Below are 19,436 nucleotides of genomic sequence, written 5' to 3'. Positions count from 1 at the left end.
AAAACCCAAACACAGTAGTGTTGTCGGCCTTTAAAGGCCACAGGCCTACAAGTGTTTTTATCCTCTTTAGCACCCCAATGGGCACGTTAGATTGCTACTCATTCACAGTATTAATGTACTCCTCTTCCAGATATACACATACTGAAGTATGTATGACCAGCCTAAGCCCTTTAGTATCCTGACTTGGTCCGGTGGAGCTGCTCAGAGGCCATTAGCTGAAGGATGGGCAGCACCTAGTAATGTGTGTGTTATAATAAATGTGATTAATGCCGTTATTATCTTTTAAAATATGCCAATAAAATTTACTAAGTTTGTCTCTCCTGACATTTTTTCATGTTTGGTAAATAACATATTATTTGGGATCCTAGTAAGAAAAATATGAATGATTATAAATCTGAATGATCTATATATGAATGGCAGCTGAATGTCCAGTATGTCAGACCTGAAACCTAAACATGACATTTGATTAGTAGAAGCTGTTTGGTGAGTACCGTGAGACCCGCACTCAGGGCAAATACTGTAAGTGACCGATAAAAGCGAGTTGAAGTGACAGTTTCGCTTTCAGATTTTTGTTCCCTGAATTAGGAATTGCGAAAGATATATATTTTTTTATTTTGTATACGTTTCTGTTTGTATGTCATTTTTTTTTTTATTTATTTCTCCGTCATTTTCTTATTGTGAACATATTCGTTTTTATAGTATTTCCGTCGACTGTATACCTGACAGGCTAAACTCAGGGCAATAAGTTCCTGCGACCTCGTTCGGTCTGTCCGGCAACTCGCCTGAATGAAAACACAGGAGCGACGCCACTACTTGTGAAGCTGTGCTGTGGCGTTTAAAAAACAACAGCAACCTCCCTCTGCGGATTTTCTTCTGGAGCGTCATCTGTGTGCATCTTCGATCAGGTGTGTCCCCCCTTCGTTTGCTGACACGTATGGCCGTAGATTAGAAGTGTTCGTTGTTAATCATATTGTAGCTAGCAAACGACGTTGTCATGCGTCAAACAGTTAACGCGTCACTGACGGATTCACATTTCTAGAAACTTCTGCTTTGCAACCATTATATAAGCATTCGTTAATGCGAAGCTAAATGTGCATATTAAGTTAATTAATTGCTAGAGCGTAATTATCACGTATTGTTGGATTTTTGTGGACTGAACAAAGTGAGGTCGGAACATTAGCGCACGCTCATTCAATCCCTGCACGTTAGCATACCTATCATAAGGAGGCTGGTATTAACGTTAGCAGCTGAGCGTGTAAACAAAGCCAGACTTGGCTAAGTTGTTTATCTCTCTGGTTTTGCCCATACGCAGCGCGCCGTGTGCTGGACGTAACCGAGCAGTATGGACCCACGAAAAGTGACAGAGTTAAAGGGCTTCGTGCAGCTGTGCGAGTCCAAACCCGAGACCCTGCACCTTCCAGAGATGAGCTTCTTCCGGACCTGGTTGCAGAGGTCAGTATACCTCGGTTTCTCTAACTGTTAACGAGCTTTGCGTGTCTCTGGGTTGGTGTGTAAAAGACTGTGCATGTATTTATTCATTCATTCATTATGTTACTGAAGTACTTCAAGTCTCGTACAGACTACAGGCTTTCCACGTGCCCAGTCCCGCCAACCCTTGCGTAAAAACCAGGCCATGGGCCACAAGCTGTGTGCGGGTGTGTACAAAGAGGAATAATTTCACCTAATGTCAGTCAAGAACGCGCAAATCCCTTCATTGAACAAGGGGGCATTTATTTATTCATTGATTGATGGATTTACACTATCACAACTATTTTCATTCCTGATGTTATTGTTGACCAGAGATTTAGTCTGCAATAAACTGTCATGAATCACAATCGTAATTTTACTGCTCAAAACAGCTATAATTTACTGGTTCTAGCAAACAAAATACCAGGAGAATCAGGATCCATATTGCTTGCTGAATTGTTGTTTTTTATATTGCAGTATGGGTGCAACAATCCCTCCGCCACCCGAGACAAAGGACTCATGCCAGGTAACACATCAAAACTGTTATTACACCAATTTGTGTATACCTTTGATGATTTGATGTATTTTATTTTTTGTCTTTAAGTTTCTAATTAGTCCTTGTTTTCTGATACTTGTTTGGGGACAAATCTGAAAATGCAATAAAAAATCTGGAGTTGAATAGTATGTGCAGTGAGAGCCTGTAAGTTTTCACATTTGCCACATTATGGTTGGTGCTCTCTTACTTGCAGGGTGGCTGTCCTTGTGGTCCTCCACCTACGTCAGCTTCACCTCCTGAGCCTGAGCCTCCTGTGCTCTCCGAGAGTGAGGAGAGTGAAATAGGTACTGTATGTCCATCTCTGTTTGTTTATTTAATTCCTTGTGGTAAAATAGAAACATTAGATATGGTGCCATGTAAACATTTTAAAGAAAATATGCGCTCTCTGTGTTCATGCAGGAAGCAAAGATAACTTCCATCTCACGTTATTTGTGTACTTGCGTACATTTTGATAGAGACAGACAAGCTTTTCCCCTCTGTTTTTAATTTTATGCTAAGCTAAGCCAAGTGGCCGCTGACCTCAGCTGCATAAGTATGAGATGATTTCATTCATCTCTTCTCACCCTCAGCAAGACAGCTAATAAACTTTCCAAAAATGTTGCACTATTCCTTTAAGGTGAAAGTATAGGCACAGGTCTCCAGGTCAAGGTTGTATTTGCAGAGATGTTGCCAAGCTTTCAGTTGAGTGTGTGTATAGTTTGTATACTGTATGTCCCCATATTTATGCATTGCTTTGCAAGTCAAGTATCTTTTTTCGTCTAATGAGAATTTTCCCAAATGTTACCAAAATGGTTCTAAAAATAACCAACCTTAGTATTGTGAAGTGCAACTCAGGATTGTTTGTATTGTATTGTTTGTATCACCCATGTTCTTTTTCAGAAATTGACAATGAAGGAGTGATCGAGCCAGACACTGATGAACCACAGGAGATGGGAGAGTTTGAGAACGTTGAGGTAACATTTACTTATGAAACTTATGAAACCCAAAGAGTATAATAAAAGAAATTGTGTTAACAGCATAACTAAGCTTTTACTACTTGAGATAAGATTTATTTGAACATGACTGTCCATACATTTCCTCAGGTCACAGAGGAGATGATGGACCAGGCCAATGAGAAGAAGATGGAAGCCATCAACGCTCAAGGGGACGGTATGTTGATATTCTGTTCAGAAAGTGAAAAGTGTATACAGACACAGTTTTGATCAGAGAGATGCTCAAAATGAAATTAGATGCATGAGCTCCGATACTCATTTCTTTTTCTCTTTTAGGTGACCTGCAGAAAGCTCTGGATCTTTTTACTGAAGCCATCAAGCTGAACCCCTGCTTAGCTGTCCTGTATGCAAAAAGGGCAAGGTGAGGGTCCTCAGTGTCTTTCATTCAGTATAATTCAGCTGTGTCACAGTCCCATTCATCAAAATACTAAATCATATTTAAAGGCTCTTGATGTCTTTGCTTAATAGCTACCCTTCTGTTACACTGCTTGTTAACGACCATGACTGCAATAAATTGTTCTCTCTGTTTTAGTGTCTTCATCCAGATGCAGAAACCCAACGCAGCCATAAGAGACTGTGACAGAGCCATCCACATCAACCCAGACTCTGCACAGCCCTACAAGTGGAGGGGGAAAGCACACAGGTATCCTCCAGATGCTTTCCAAATGGTCAAGTTGGTCGAGTTACACATTTACGCATAGCCAAACAGCCGGAGGTCTAACGCACCTCAGCTTGTTTGACAGCAGGCAGCTGAACTGTCATGATTAACTAACCAAGCCTTTACAAACGTAGGTTAAGTTTTGATTTTTGACCATTTCTAGATGAAATTTGACATTTGTGAGTAAATCTGTGAGGCACGTCCACCATCGGCTGCTTTGGTAACCAAGGACGGTCTGCATCAAAATCCTCACTGCGTCAGAAATGTAGGAAGAGATTCTCTCATTGCAGCTGATGCCACAACCCTACAAACAAACCAATCATAGTTCAGCATGGAATGACACAGAATTTACATTGTAAACATTGTAAAAAAAAATGTTTAGCCATGGCTGAAGCTTGTTTTTGTTTCACTGACATTTCAAAACATGGGAGCAGCGCAGATGGACATTGTGGCTGTGCTTTCACTTTATTTTTTCTTATTTACACTGTATAAATATGCCTCAAAATTGATATCACAGTCTGGCACAGATTGCAACAAAGATTATATTACATTGAGTATTACATTGATACAGTGTCTCTCTGTGCCATCCGTGCTGATTGAGCCATCTGGTTCGTCATCTGACCGTACTATATTGTGTGTGTGTGTGTTGCTGCAGGCTGCTGGGCCACTGGGAGGAAGCAGCTAGAGACCTGGCCACAGCCTGTAAACTGGACTACGATGAGGCCGCCAGTGCGTTGCTGAAGGAAGTCCAGCCTAAGGTATAATACCTGGGAAGAGGGAATAAAAATAACTTTTGACATTTCATTAACTGTAATGCAATGTTATTTTAATGCATTTCAAGCTCAGGATACAGTTGTCATGTGTGATCCTTTAGTGTTTACATGATCCTGATGCAAATGAGTAATTTGATCAGAGTAGAAACCCCTCATGGCAAAAAGGCAATCAAAGATGAGGTTCCCAACCTGTGAGTTTGTGGTTCGTCATTCTTGTCACGTTTTCCTTTATTAGGCTAACAAAATCATGGAGCACAGACGCAAATATGAGCGCAAGAGAGAAGAGAAGGAGATCAGGGATAAACAAGAACGGATAAAGAAAGCCAGAGAGGAGCATGCGCGGGCTCAGAGGGTGAGTTGCTGTGGGGGTTTCTTATTTCAGAAAAAAAGGAAATGGCTCTTTACTTTGAACAATTCTACATGCTAGTTCCCATTGGTACATCCATCAAGTTTTCTCACACCACACAGTGAGCAAAAACGGTGCATTAGATGTACCATTATTAAGTAAGCTTTTTTGTATTGAAAAAAAAAAATCACACTGGGTTACTTCTGTTAGCTAGATACACATGCTAACATTTGGAACTCAAGTTATAACAGAAGATACACTGTTTAATCCATTCCTTACACATATGCTCTTGTGTTGTGTTGTGTTATGCTATTGTGCTGTGGTTGTTAAGCTGGGTTTGGACAGATTGTTGTTCAGTGAAGGGGTTAGTCAGACGGTCAGGTACTGTCCCACCTCCCATCTCTACGTCACCTTCATTCATCATGAACATTTTTACAATAGCAGTCTTCCCTAAGCCTCATAAACAGAAGAAACCACATGCAACTCCTGAATTCTCGTGACGCTGATAAACTCCAAACTCATCCTTTTGTCCCTCAACAGGAGGAGGAAGCACGACAGTTTGGGACAGGAGCAGGAGGATTCTTCCCAGGTAAGAGATTTGAAACAAGCCGGGTCATTGCATGATGGGATGAAACTGACACTCATCTCAATGGTATTGAGATATCATTTTCACTGTGGATGTGATTGCACCTCCAAGTGCAGTAGTGAGTGTTGCTATTGTTAATGAGTCTCACTGCTGTTCTGCAGGTGCTGCTGGGTTCCCAGGCGGAGGCCCAGCTGGCATGCCTGGTCTCGGAGAGTTCCTGAAGGATCCTGAGCTGCTCAACGCCATGAAGGTGATTCACCTGCTCAGCTGTTACATGTTTTGTTTCTTTGATAGATTGATACCACTCTCGTGTGTATGGTAAATATGAAACTAGCCAGAAAATGGTAACCTTAGCATAAAGACTGGAAACAAGGGGAAACAACCATCTTGGTTCTGTTCAAAGGCCACATCCACCTACCTGCACCTCTAAAGCACACTAATGCTACAATTGATATCAAACACAGCTTTAAACACTGTGAAGGCTCTGTGAACAGTTAACCCACTGAGACGTACAGTATTTTCCACACAAAGAGTAAGAAGTAGACAACAAATACAAAATCATCATCTCCATTTATGCAACGATGATGATGAGATGGGACGTGTTTTAATTGCACACACCAGAACATGTGTATTAGAGCTAGACTTGGATGCATTAATCTGTTGTCCCCATCAAGAGATTTAAAAGCTAGAGGGGTATACAGAACAACTAAAACACTCTCACAGGCACAGCGCTATTAAAGGCACACTCTGTAAGCTCCATCTGTTTTCTACCCAGAAGACAGCAGTGTTTTCCTGGTTGGAATCATTTACATTACCGCCATTCAACCCATCTAACTGTGATGTCGGTCCTGCTCTTGTCCTCACAGTCAGAAAATGTGTGTGCAGACTTGGGTAAAAGTTTTGGAGTAGTTGTACTCACCCACAGTCTCCCCTCTGTATAGAGTTATTGCTGCCAGTGCAGCTACAGTAAGAACTGGTGTAGGCCTGAAGGGTTTTCTATGACAGGAGGAGGGGATGGATAGACTGCGCCACATCGGTCATCACAATGTACCAGAATTTTGCATGTGCCCCTAACTGTGAAATGAGTCATTCTGATTTAAAACTGAAGAAAAGGTTGAGTGGGCTTTATGAAAATAGAATTTTACTAATGTACCAATAAATGGTAGAGTCATACAGGCACATGAAAAGGGCATTTTTCATATCGAGACACCTTTAACACTGCCGTATTGCTCCTAGTGAACATTTAACTGTTGGAGTGTCTTTTTAACAAGTGTCTGAGTGTGTTATATTTAATTATTGTTGTTTAGATAGCACTTACATTTCCTGAAAACTTGGTTTCAAATCTTTCAGGGATATAAATGATATATCGTTATTATAATATTCCTGATTGAATATACAGCAATCAAGTTTAAAAATCAAAGTTTAAGCAGAAATCACCACACAGCTTTTGCTGAAATATCGTCTTTCATTGTTTGAGTCAGTTGTACAGTCGTCGGAAACTTTAGATTCACAAAAAACGAAGGGAAAATGGCTTGAGCATGTCGTTGGAATCAAATAAATAAATTCAACTAAAATAGTTTTAACAAGCCTACCTGACTAAATAAACAAACAGTAGTAATGAAACGTCAATTTGCTCTGCCCCACTCTTAATCTGTTCAAAGCAAAAAACATTTTGCGCTTGGTGTCCTTATGTAGAGGATCTGTATGTCTGCTTTGACAGAATAAGAGAAATTGGCCCACTCTCCAGGTAATTAAGTGATTGCCTTGTAAATTTGGATTTTGTCATTTCTTCATTTCTTTGATTTCTTTGTCATTACGATCTTTATTAATGATCATTCCCAAGCAAGAATATTTATTAAACTTATTTACTTTGATTTACTTGAGCCAGGAAAAGCAGCAGGAAGCTGAGAGACAAAACTGAAAAAGTGGATTTTTCAAAGTGGAAGTGCGTTAGAGAGTAGAGATTCGAAAATGTGTTTTTCATTTCACTTCCCTTTAAAGCTAATTCGGACATGGCAGTATGTGAATAAAGGTGACCCTGTTTATCCGTATATAACTCCAGGACCCCGAGGTGATGGCTGCCTTCCAGGATGTGGCACAGAACCCGGCCAACATCGCCAAGTACCAGAACAACCCCAAAATCATGGCTCTCGTCACCAAGCTGAGTGCCAAATTTGGAGCTCCGCCACAGCCATAGACGGGAAAAAGACCAAAGCTGAGGGGAGAGTGGAAACGTGGTGCATCAGTCTGGAGAGCCACAACACTTTTCAACAATTATTCCACTGTGTGCAGATCAAACATGGGAGTGGGTGAAGGGTTAATTGGTGTGATGGAGAGAAAGCTGGGCAACTTCTTAAATGTTCTTAATCCGCCTGTTAGCACTTAGCAGCGTCTCAACAAAGCAACCCCATGGTTAGGAGTCAGGTCTGACAACCTTTTCTGACTCGTCTCAGCTGGGACTTCACTTAACCACAGGTTGACATTTCTTAACCTGTATCTGGAAAAGCTAAACTGGGAGCTCCTGCATTAAAATGCTAAGATCACAAATATTTTTACAGCCATTTAATATGTCTTTATGGTATATAGCTACTGGATTTTTTTTTTCTCTGAACAGAGCCGAACTCTCACACACAACTGTTCATACATTTTTGTTAACAGATCTATTCTTAATTCAAAAAAGAAAGTTGTTGATCTTGATGTCTGAACCTGTTGGGAAAAATGAATCACAATAATAAAACCTCTGTTGCTGCAAAACAGGTTTGACATTCCTTTCTGCTTCACTACACTTCATCTTGTACAGCCAGGCTTAACCGATTTTATAGAATAACCAAATACTTTTGAACAGTTTTTTTTTTCCAGCTGCTGTTTCTCATCTATTGAACTGAGAAAACAGGAGATTTTTCAAGAAGTTTTTCAAGCAGCACACTGAAACCAGCAGCTTGTATATACACTGATCAGACATAATGTTATGAAAACTGATAGGTGAAGTGAACAAAAGTGATAATCTCGTTACAATGGCACCTGGCAGTGGGTGGGATATGTGAGGCAACAAGTGAACATTTTGGCATTGATATGTTGGAAGCGGAAGGATCTGAGTGACTTTGACAAGGGATGAATTGTGATGGCTAAACGACTGGGTCAGCGCAGTCACTGCAGCTTTTGTGGGATGTTCCGGGCTGCGGTGGTCAGCACCTACCAAAAGGGGGTCAAGGAAGGAAAACCAGTGAACCGGCAACAGGGTTGCAGTGTGATGCCTTGGCCGATGTTCTGCTGGGAAACCTTGTATCCTGACATTCATATGGATGTTATTTTGACACGTACCGCCTATCTAAACACTGTTGCTGAACAAGTACACCTCTTCATGGAAATGGTGCTCCCTGAGGGCAGTGGCCTTTGTTTTGGCAGTGAGGGACCCGGTAGCCTCAGTATTAGGCAGGAGATCCTATGTTGTGGCTGATTGTGTCAGTTGGTGTTTTTAGCATAAATGGATGTGTTGTTTGGTTGACTTTCAACATTTCCTCACTTGAAGAAACATTCTCATAATCATGACACTTGTTCGACTAAACGGGGTAGTTGTGGGGTGACACTGACATCAGCTCAAATGGTTCAAACCATAATTAATGCATTATTCAATAATAGGGCTGAAATGAGCAATTATTTTCATTATCAATCAATAAGCTGTTTTTCCTCTCAATCATTTGCTCACTAAAATATCAAAACAGTTACAAATGCCCATTATAATTTCATAGCACCCAAGGTTTGTCATTGGATTGCTTCCTCTGCAGATATTCTATTACAGAAATGATTAAAGGAAGCAATTCTACAATTAAATTATATAAAACTAACTAGGAAAATAGTGGAACTTCTTGCTTGAAAATGACTTCAATTATTTTATCAAAATAGTTTTAGTTATGATCAACAAAAGTAGTTGTTGGCTGTGAGCCTAATTGGGTTGTTGTATTTCAGGCACATGCTGGCTTTAATTGTCTTTCAGCAGATAGCAATTTTTAACAGAAAATGAATGTAAAAGTGAGTACCTGCAGGCGGTTGTAGTATGAATCGGGCCCAGAGGGAGAGTGGCTCACCAGGCTACTTAATCCACCCCGACATCAGTCTTTCAGCCAGGGGATTACTGCTCTGTAACACATGGTCACTTTGGCTCTCATGGAGCTCTGAATCAAAGCTGATCTTACAGAGCAAATTCTCATTGCTGAGGACAGCTCTTTTTATCCACCAACATGTAGTTAAACTAATAATGAAGTGAGTTCCTGCAGAAGACCAAACTGAACGTTGACCCATGTTATTTTCAGCAAAAGCTATCATCATTAAATGCAGTCTGTGGCTCAAGAACAAGCACACCGAAGAATCAGAAATCCCTACCAGCTGAACAAGTAAAACAAGTTTTTTTGTGACAACATTCATTTTTATTTGTATACTTACAATATACCAAAACAAACATGGGTGTAAAATAACAACTTGTTTACAAGCGGGAGAGAACAGAAGCAGTAAGTGTGACTCTTGCAATAGCCAAGAAAATGACCAACAATAATACAGCTAATGTCCATATCTGCAAAAAGAAGACAAATGGAGAGAGAAAGACGATCTAATGTCAATGCACATGTTCATTTCAAGAAATATTCACAATTAGTCATTGTCTCAGGTAATGAATAAGCAATCAAAGATTCACTGAACTGTTAGAATGATACACAAAGCCATACATCGGTAACCACACCATGAAGTACTGATACTCACTTCTGAAACTCCCACTCCCTGTTGTCCAGAGGGCACACCTGTCTGGTTTTCAGCCAGCGAGAGATACAGTGGAAATGGAAAGCATGCTGAGGAGGAAAAACAAAAACAGTGTAGAAAGACGCGTGAACACACGTGCCGTACAGCTGAGCACAAACAGGTGAGGGCAGCAGCTCAGTGGAACTAAAACATCACACTTTAGTATTAGCTCAGCTTGCTTAGAATAACAACTGAGGTGATACAAAAACAAAAAAGGCAGGAACTGTCCACGATGGAAAACCCATCAAACAAAAAATGGAAATCATCACTATATTGACACATAAATAATTTCTATTGAGAAACATGCTATCTTCGATTACAGACTATTTTTACTGATAGAGAGCTCCATCACATGGTGTAATGACAATCACGTGAAGTCCAATATCAGTAAAACCAATGAGCTTGTGGTGGACTACTGCTGCATGTACATTAGTGTGTGAGTTCATTGAGAGAAATAATCAAACTTCATCTGTGCGTTCACATACTTGGCCAATAAAGCTGATTTTAAACAAAAAGAGGCTATAAATTCTAAAAGCAGGATGCTTAACTTAAAGATTTGCATTACCAATTCAGTATCTGACCAAATGTGAAATATGGTCACAATCCATCCTTTTGCTCCTGACTTATGGTGTTGAATAATGGACAGAAAACATGGTTTCACAGTGAAGTTGATGGCTGATTTTTCTATAAAAAATGTATTCATCATTTTATCCCATTAGACATTTGAGTGTGAAATTCTGTTAACATATGAATTTGAGATATGGTCAAAAATGTGTTTTCTGAGATCACATTGACATCTGACCACCTAAAATCTAATCTGTTCATCCTCAACTCAAGTGGACACTTATATTTCACAATATTTCCAGGCTCACCTGTCGCCAGCATAAAAGGCATAAAAACAAGTGTCACAGTGGTAACAGACCTAACCAGTGATGTATATTAGAGGCAAGCATGGAAACTCACATTGCAGACACCCCAGGCTACAGTGCATTCCTCAGAGGTTGCAGAAGCTTGGTTGGCCTGGCACTCTATACCTGATGAAGGAGAGAGAAATGTGTCAGCAATTCAAATTTACGAAACAGACTGATGAAGGCATGTGCAAAACTGTGTGAAAGCAAACTTACAGAGATCCATGATGTGGTTCCTACAGATTGCACAGTTATCCACCACAATGTCCCAGGCCCACAGAGCCACAGCATTCCACTGGTGGAAAATCAGAATCACAAACCAACATTAGAGAACATTTACTGCAGGTGATCATGTTGACAGTGACATAGAAATGAAATGACAATGTTATTAAATCAGAAATTCACAAGTACATTCAAAATACATATTTTATATTATAGTAACATTTTAACATGTTCTTGTCTCATTTGAGCTGCACAGCACACAATGTGGAAACAGTAACTGTCCAGCCGTACACACCGTTTGCTGTCATTATGATATTACTATGTATGATTGTACCATATTAAAAATATGGGGTCCTCAACATGTTTGATCGGTTTATGCTGTTGGCGTTTAAAACAGTTATTTACCAAATGACTCTACGCACAACGTTTACAGGACTCATCAATCATATAGTTTGGTATCACATTAGGAGGAGGCTATCGACTCCTGGTTTTGACTCTCTGTAGAAGCTAACAGTTGCGGTAAATGCGTTTTAGCTCATGCTAGGCTAACTGACTCGCGGAGTCAAGAGCTTTGTTTGTAGTTAAGGTTTAACAATGACTTTAATATGGCTATTTGTTAGAAGATGACACAATGCGAAGGGTTGGTGATCTCCACCATATCGACATAGGTTCATGTTATTCATCTAAGCTAACGTTAGTGCTAAAAGGAGAAGTGCAAATTCATGCCCTGTTTCAGGTAGGCTAACAGCTAAGTGGGTACTTGGCTTAACGTTAGGCTACAGTTAGCGCTGTAATGCTAACAGTGATTAGTTAAATTAGTGGCAGTGAGCCGTGTTAGCGAATATTTGGGCCTGCAGGCAGAATACAAAACGTATTTAAACTACAACAATACTTTACTTGAAACATCTATACCTTCTTCACTTCAAACCGCTTCTTGCTGGCTCCACTGTTTGTGCCGCTCGGCGTATCTACATCCATAGCTGCTGCCATCTTGAATGGAGGTTTGCGTGACGAGAATGCTTCCCGGAAGAAACATAATTTCCGTCAGTGTATTAAGGTAAGTGTTAATCTGTGATTATACTTGTTTGTGATGACTCTGGTGAAGTATTGATTATATTTCTGAAAAAAAATATATATTTTTTTTTAACTTTTAACTTTTTCTAACTTAACTTTAAGTGAAGAGAGAAAAAACATCAAAAAAACTTCAGGTTCCACCGAGATTTGAACTCGGATCGCTGGATTCAGAGTCCAGAGTGCTAACCATTACACCATGGAACCGCTGTTATGTAAAGAACGACTTGGATGATCTTATTAGTTTGCAGGTATGTATGGCGGTCAATGCTCATTCATTTATTATCATTATTCACTGTAGTTTTTCCGAGATGATCTTGGCAACCTAACTAAATGTTCAATGGGACTGTCTTGTATAATATAATATTCAATATTATTGAAGATGCTCTCTTTGAATGGCAAACTAATCTGATCAATTGTTGCATTGTTGCTTTTTTCTTTCATTTTGTGTTCACTATGTTCAGACAGCAAAAAAAACATGTGAACTCCACACAGAGTTGTAATCTTAAATTCTTTATTGAAAAGGAAAAGAAGTCCATCAGATTGCAAAATCAAACTCATGATATGATACCAGGAATGACTGTTATATTCGTTTATTATAGTGTCTTCTTGTTCTTCGTCAATCTCTGCGTCACAGGAGGCCTGTTCTTGGTTGGTTTGGATAGTTTAGCTTTGGGTTTGGCAGGCTTAACCTTGACTCCAGGGGCCCTTGAGATGCTGGCTTTGGGTTTCTTCAATTTTGCAGGTCCGGGGTCTACAACAACCTTCTCATCTGGAGGGGAGATGCTTTCTGGGCAGGATCTGAAGACATGGATGTCCTGGACCTTCTGACCTCTGATCTCAGGAGGATGACCACAGGTAGCAATCACCTGCAAAGTTACATTCTCCATCCACCTTAGAGACAAAGAGACAAAGGGAGACAAAGAGCAACCAGTTAAATAACTGTTATTATTGTTAATAATGTGACTTAGTTGCTAATCTAGGTGAACTGATTACTATGCTTTCTTGATCCTTAAGAAATAGCTCCCTGGCAATTTATAGGAATTGACACTTGAGCAGTAACGCAAGTATACAATTTCAGTTTATTTGCTTATAACATCTCAACCCATTCCTGAAATGATGTCTCTGCCAAATGATTTTCTAAACCTTGTAAACTCTGAACTGACCTGCGTAGTGGCAGCAGAGAACAGTCACATAGCAGGGGGTTGTCCTCCAGGTCAACCACCTCCAGGCCAGTGAGTGGGCTCAGGTCAGGAAGCTCCTCCAGCTGGTTTCCTTTCAAAGTGAGAGCCCTCAGCACAGGGCCCAACCCTGCTAGAGCATCCCTGGAAATCTGGGTGGTGCAAAAATTCAGTGGGACAGGCAGATGTTACAGCAGAAGTGGTTACATTGAAGCAGCAACCAGTGTGATAGTGACATAACATGGATTTCCCCAAATGGCCATAGCAATGTTTTTAGCCATGGAAGTAACTTTTGTACAGACATTTATGATCTCCACAGGAAGAAACTTACTGACTTTGGTGATCCTCTGACATTTGCTCTAGTGCCACCATGAGGTTCACATTTTGATTTTTGGAGACATGTATTAACAGCTATTGGATGCACTGCCATTAGTGCCATCAAGAGGTCAATATTTCATCTGGTTTATGAACAAACACCTGCAAAACTAATGACATTAAGATCAGACTCAGCTGTACTTTGTCTTTAGTGCTAATTAGAAAATGTTAGCATGCTAACAGGCTAAGCTAAGACAATGAACATGCTAAATATTATACCTGCGTAACATCAGCATGTTAGCATTATCAGTGTAAGTGTATTGGTATGCTAGCATTAGCATTTAGTCACATAAAGTGCAGCATGTGAGCCTAAGCGTAGCTGTGGACTTTTTCTTTTTTGTCCTCTTAATTGAAATAAGGCCTGTTATACCTTCTCCATTCCCATCTGATCCATGTACAGCCTCTTTAGACTTTGGGATATGCGCTGGAATGCATTTGGTCCGACCCATCGAATTGAATTCTGGGAGAGTTTGAGCTCCTCCAGGTTAGGGGCCTCTGTCAAAGCGTAGGTAGGCATCTCTGTCAGCTGATTTGAATCCAGGTGAAGTGTACCTAGGAAAGTAGAGTCCAGGGCACCCTTGGCAATGGATGTTATGGTGTTATTGGTCAAGTAAAGTTCCTTAAGCTTAGGGGTGACTGAGGACAGCAAACCAGTGGGCTCTAGTTTGGAAATGGCATTTCGCTCCAGGTGTAACACAAACAGACTTGGTAAAAGTGCCAGAGCTACACGAGAGAGAATAAAGAGACAGAACATATCTGTTTTAGTTTCCTTTGTATGTGTTTTAATAAAATGTACCTTGTAAATTCATGCAACTTTAATTTGTATACAGCCAGACTTGACTAACCACTGACCTGATCCAGGGAACTGCGTCAGCCTGTTCCCCTCCAGGTGCAGGTAGGTGAGCTCGGGAACTCCAGCAAAGGCTTCACGATCCAAGGAAGTGAGGTCATTATCAGAAAGATACAAATAAAGTAGGTTCTTCATACCTCGAAAGGCACCACCTTCGATTTCATGGATTTTGCAGAACTCCAGGTGAAGAGAAACAACTTGGCTGGTGCCTGGGAAGCTGTTGGCAGGAAGGTAGTGGAAGTGGTTGCTGCGGAGATCAAGCAGCTGCGTCTTGGTGGGGAAACCTCGCGGGACTTTGGTGTGACCTCGACCCTCACATGTGGCGTGTTGGGCTTCAATCTGGGGAGGGTCAAGTCAAAATGTAATATTATTATTAAAAATACATCTAGTTGGGATTTATAGACAGTGCTGCACAAAGCATTCAGACATTTGCCAGCAGTGAAACAAACTGTGAACACAGCTTTGAGATATTACTACATTTTAAGTTGATATGCCGAAGTTTTTAGCAAAGTCCAATATCTGCTCTCCTTTTAGCTGTTTTTAGTCTTCTCTATCTCCTGGAATTCATCTGACTCTTTAGTTGCTAATTATTACACTATTTTCACCTTGCTGTCTAGTTGACAAATTTGTTACAAGTTCTTAGAGCTTTTCTCACTATAAACAGCTGACTTTTGCAGCAGAGAATCCATGGCGAATAAGACAGGTGAGAGTGAATGAAAACAGTAAAGTTGTGGGCTACATAAGTGTGTGTGCAGTATTTCAGTGTTGTGGCTGGTCAAAGTGGATAACTTCTTTATCTGTGGAACAATTTAATCAGTTGCAATCTATCAACTTTTAAGGTTGATCATAGGCTCTTATTACGTAAAATCTTAATCTACAAATGAAAACTGTAGGTAACACTTTGTACGTACAAAGCCACTTAATGTCAAGTAACAGTTTTCTTTGTGTGCCATTTTTTCTAGAAAGTGGCTAATGTTGGACGTGTACTATGACTTAATACTGGTGTAAGTGGACAAAATCTGCCCCACAAAGGAGAAATTTTGTTTCTGTCACCAGTGCGGCCCCCACAGAAAACACTCACGTCACAGTCACAGTTAACTGGACACTTGACTTTCTGCTTGGGCTTGGCTGTGGGTGGGGGACTTCCTGTGCTCTCATCATCCTTCTCAAATTCATCTTTTAGTGTCTCCCCCCGACTGCGGCAGCGCAGATCCAGAGGAGCCACGGTCTGCAGCGGCTCATCTGAGAGGTGAGGAGGTCCAGCACACACTCCCAGCAGCTTCACACCACCGACACGAGCCCACACCTTCAGGGGCCGCATGTAGCAGTTACAGTAGACCGGGTTGCCTTGAAGAAAATGAATGATAATAGGTATGTATTAAAAATTTCTTTTATTCATGTCTAAAACTGTACTAATGAAAAATGTGAGAACAGCGTTGTACCTGTCAGGTTGAGGCTCCGCAGCTGCTTGGGGCCTGACAGAGGCTCCAGATAACGAAGTTGATTGTGGCTGAGGTCCAAGTGGGAGAGGAGGGGGGCGCCGGACAAAGCCTGATCTGACAAGTCCTGAAGGGACATGTGGTCAAGGTAGAGGTGTGTGAGTTTCAGCATAGAGATGGATTCTTCTCCGAGGTAGATCATGGGGTTGTGGCTCATGTCCAGGCGTGTGACCTCTCGCAGTCTTCACAGGGAGGAGAGAGTCGAGTAAAAAGTTGAATGACTTGAATATAAAATCTACCAACTCTTAACTTCAAACAAGACAAAATGTCCACAGCCTGTCTGCAGCTCTGTGGGGCTGCTCTTAGGCAACAGGGCTGAGATAAATGTCAACCACCAGATTGTTTCACCTGTTCATGGTCTGAGTGGGGAAGAACTGCAGCTCATTGTGGTCCAGGCTGAGGCGGCTGAGGGTGAACAGTCCAGTGAACGCCTCAGGGGCCAAGTTGTTCAGGGAGTTATGGCTAAGACGGAGCCACTTAATGTTGTTCAGGCCCTGCAAGAGGAGTCAGACCTCTGTGTGATTGCCAAATATACTCATCCATTGTGAAGCGTCTGTGCAGTATGTGAGCAAAGCAGTTTCCTGCATTTGTATCAGTTTATAATAATAAGTCTGAGTACCTGGAAGGCCATGTTGGGGATGTAAACTAGCTGATTGTGGGTGAGGGCCAGCATGTTGAGGAAACCAAGCTGTGCAAAGGCTCCAGGCTGGATCTCCTCCACACGGTTATGGTCCAGGTGCAGTTCCTTCAGGGAGGAGAGGCCATCAAACGACTCCTGTAGTCAGGTTAGAGGTAAAATGAGGAGTGCGGGAAGCAAAAGAAATAATCTCATATATCCAAAATGTTTTTCCAAAATGGAAAAATGTCAACTGCAGTTTTTGCTTTCTCCACTTACTTGGTAAAGGACATCAATTTTGTTATAAGCCAGGTTTAGGGAGACCACGCGACCCAGAGACCGGAAAGCACCCTCCTTCACCTTGATAATGTTGCAACGCTGCAGGTTGAGGTGGGTGAGGTAGGGTGTGAGGGTGAACGCTCCCCTGGACAGCTCCTGTAGGTTGTTATTCCTCAGGTCGAGTTGCACTGTAATCTGTGAGAAACAAAGCAGACCACAGGATGTATCTGAGGTAGAGGTGATGCACAATTAAAGGTCGGGACTGGGAGAAGAAAGAGCAGAACACTTATCTCCAACTTACAGCAGTATGAATGACACACAAGAGGTCTTAAACTACTGTACATTTGCCTTTGGATTGATAAAGTTTTAACTTTAAGAAACATCTGAAATGCAAAACTGTACAGTCCATAGCTGCCATTCAGCATTCCTTTCTCAAACAGTTGTGTGAAGTGAACTACTACACTTTACATTTGAATTCCTCACCTCATCTATACTTGGGGGAACCTCAGTTAAATTCTTGCCGATGCAGGCGACCGTGAGTTTGGTGCTGTCACAGCTGCACACTTTGGGACATTTGCCCGCTTCAGCGGGTAAACTCACTACTGATATCAGCAGGAAGGTTGCAGAGAAGAAACGCATCTGTGCAAAGTAAAACAATTGTTACAGTCATATGAAAAAATAAAACTTGCAGTCAAAACTCTTCAACTCCTAAACAACCCGATCCTTTAAACCTAATGTACGTTGAAAGTTTAACTGTTCAAACTTGTGATCATTTAGTACTTGTATTTAATTTCTTGAAAGCTTTTTTTCCCCTCTTGCTACATAACATATGAACATTGCTTAAGAGCTGTTTTCTTATTTGTATACTTTGGGAAAAAAGATTTAAAAACATTATTGTTGGTTGTCAAATATTGTATTTACATCTCGATATCTCAAATCTACTCTTAAAGCACCACAAAGAGAAGCTTATCAGTTGGAAAATTGCCCTAAAAAAGATAAAAAGTGTAACCTCGAAAACAAATTGGAGAAAAAGACTGGCTTACCTTTGAGTGTCACAGCCCCAGCTTGCTTGGTAACATTAACTAAAGGTGTACTATATGTAACTCTACCAGATTAAGCTTCCGTTATCTGCCAGTGACATTTCACTCTTGACTGTGTCCAGTACTTACAGTCTGCGGTCCAGCTGGCTAACAAACAAGGCTTTGGTAAATTCTTCTGTGAGGACCCCTGATCCCTGCGCCCCCTCACTGCAAATTAACACCTTGGCTTTACATTTTCCGTCCAGTCAGAGGCTGAAACAGAGGGAGCAGCAAGCAACTGTATTTGTCGGTCCAACAGATTTGCATTTTTTTGATTGCTACAAGTGACAAACTGACCTAACATCAGGGCTATCTACTTTTTTAACCTTGAGTGGTTCAAAACATTAGAAATGAAAAAAATAAACTCACTGTTAATGAGCAGGAATGAAAACTTCTAGTTGTATTTGTAGGAATAAAAAAAATAAAAAGTATTAATGTACTAATAATGTAATGTAATGTAATACTGTATGTTTTTGTGATATTACCTCTTAAAAATCTGTCTTAAATTATCAGCTGTGAGTGACTAGCATTGTTTTCACCTTGTGAGTCTGTGTGTGTTTGTTATCATAGCAAAATGTGGTCCTGGAGATACCCAGTGTCGTGTCAGTTACCACAGCAGTGGTTTTGATTGCTTTGTCGCATGTTGATATGTCAGATATGTCTACAGATTCAGTCAAAGTGATACGCTCACATCTGAGGGCAATGCAGTCACAAAACTTTAAAGGCGGTAATCAGGACCTAAATGAAGGTTGAGTGTGAAGATGGATGAGGTCTGTCCAAGCATGCTAAAAAGTAGGGGAGGGTACAAAGTGTGGCAGGAACCAGTGGTCTCCCCTCTTTACACCCCTGGCCCACATTCCTTCTCAGTCACTGAGCACTGTAACCAAGCCTCAGTAACTCTTGTCCACTCCAAAACACAACGGGATCACACCAGCCAGGACACCAAATCGGTGTCTAAAGTACAACGGAACACACAACATCAAAGTAGTGAGTTTACCATGTTTAATGTTTAATTCCTTGCATCAAATAAGGGAACATTTCAGCAGAAAATATTAGTATTCTTTAGATGAATACTAATAAAGGTTCAAATCTGACCACACAAGGATGGTTATTAAGAAAGGATGGTGAATAAATCTAGCACAGTTTACCTGTTTTGACGATCTCACTTCTCTCATGTCATGTGTTCTGTT

General features: G+C 40.9%; 3 protein-coding genes and 1 non-coding gene across 5 annotated transcripts; 1 reads left to right on the top strand and 3 right to left on the bottom strand.

Moving 5' to 3' along the window:
• The first annotated feature begins 747 nt into the window (after positions 1-747).
• On the top strand, positions 748-8,132 carry st13 (ST13 Hsp70 interacting protein). 2 transcript variants are annotated; one of them, XM_046415674.1, is made up of 13 exons: positions 748-905; positions 1,313-1,452; positions 1,945-1,993; positions 2,217-2,307; positions 2,903-2,976; positions 3,106-3,172; positions 3,292-3,376; positions 3,548-3,658; positions 4,329-4,431; positions 4,682-4,798; positions 5,333-5,381; positions 5,540-5,628; positions 7,441-8,132. In XM_046415674.1, the coding sequence occupies exons 2-13, from the start codon at positions 1,343-1,345 to the stop codon at positions 7,573-7,575; spliced, it is 1,080 nt and encodes a 359-aa protein (XP_046271630.1). In that variant the 5' UTR covers positions 748-905; positions 1,313-1,342; the 3' UTR covers positions 7,576-8,132. The 2 variants fall into 2 exon arrangements, with proteins under 2 accessions (XP_046271630.1, XP_046271631.1); XM_046415675.1 differs by lacking the exon at positions 748-905 and adding an exon at positions 953-1,167.
• Positions 8,133-9,779: 1,647 nt separating this feature from the next.
• rbx1 (ring-box 1, E3 ubiquitin protein ligase) lies at positions 9,780-12,362 on the bottom strand. Its single transcript, XM_046416502.1, has 5 exons — positions 12,209-12,362; positions 11,291-11,369; positions 11,130-11,200; positions 10,131-10,216; positions 9,780-9,945 (listed from the first exon to the last, which is right to left on the bottom strand). The coding sequence occupies exons 1-5, from the start codon at positions 12,284-12,286 to the stop codon at positions 9,933-9,935; spliced, it is 327 nt and encodes a 108-aa protein (XP_046272458.1). The 5' UTR covers positions 12,287-12,362; the 3' UTR covers positions 9,780-9,932.
• A 140-nt stretch (positions 12,363-12,502) lies between these two features.
• trnaq-cug lies at positions 12,503-12,574 on the bottom strand. The gene has a single exon. It is a non-coding gene; the product is annotated as a tRNA-Gln (tRNA).
• Positions 12,575-12,879: 305 nt separating this feature from the next.
• chadla (chondroadherin-like a) lies at positions 12,880-17,806 on the bottom strand. Its single transcript, XM_046415824.1, has 10 exons — positions 17,651-17,806; positions 17,168-17,362; positions 16,892-17,053; positions 16,621-16,766; positions 16,216-16,454; positions 15,855-16,120; positions 14,776-15,112; positions 14,294-14,646; positions 13,534-13,700; positions 12,880-13,261 (listed from the first exon to the last, which is right to left on the bottom strand). Exons 1-10 carry the CDS (start codon positions 17,804-17,806, stop codon positions 12,964-12,966), a joined length of 2,319 nt encoding a protein of 772 aa, XP_046271780.1. The 3' UTR covers positions 12,880-12,963.
• Positions 17,807-19,436: the final 1,630 nt, after the last annotated feature.

The sequence above is a fragment of the Scatophagus argus genome, chromosome 16 (genome assembly GCF_020382885.2).
Source record: "Scatophagus argus isolate fScaArg1 chromosome 16, fScaArg1.pri, whole genome shotgun sequence".
Lineage (NCBI taxonomy): Eukaryota > Metazoa > Chordata > Actinopteri > Scatophagidae > Scatophagus > Scatophagus argus.
Note: the sequence above shows the minus strand (reverse complement) of the source record. Positions and strands in the feature narration are given on the sequence as shown.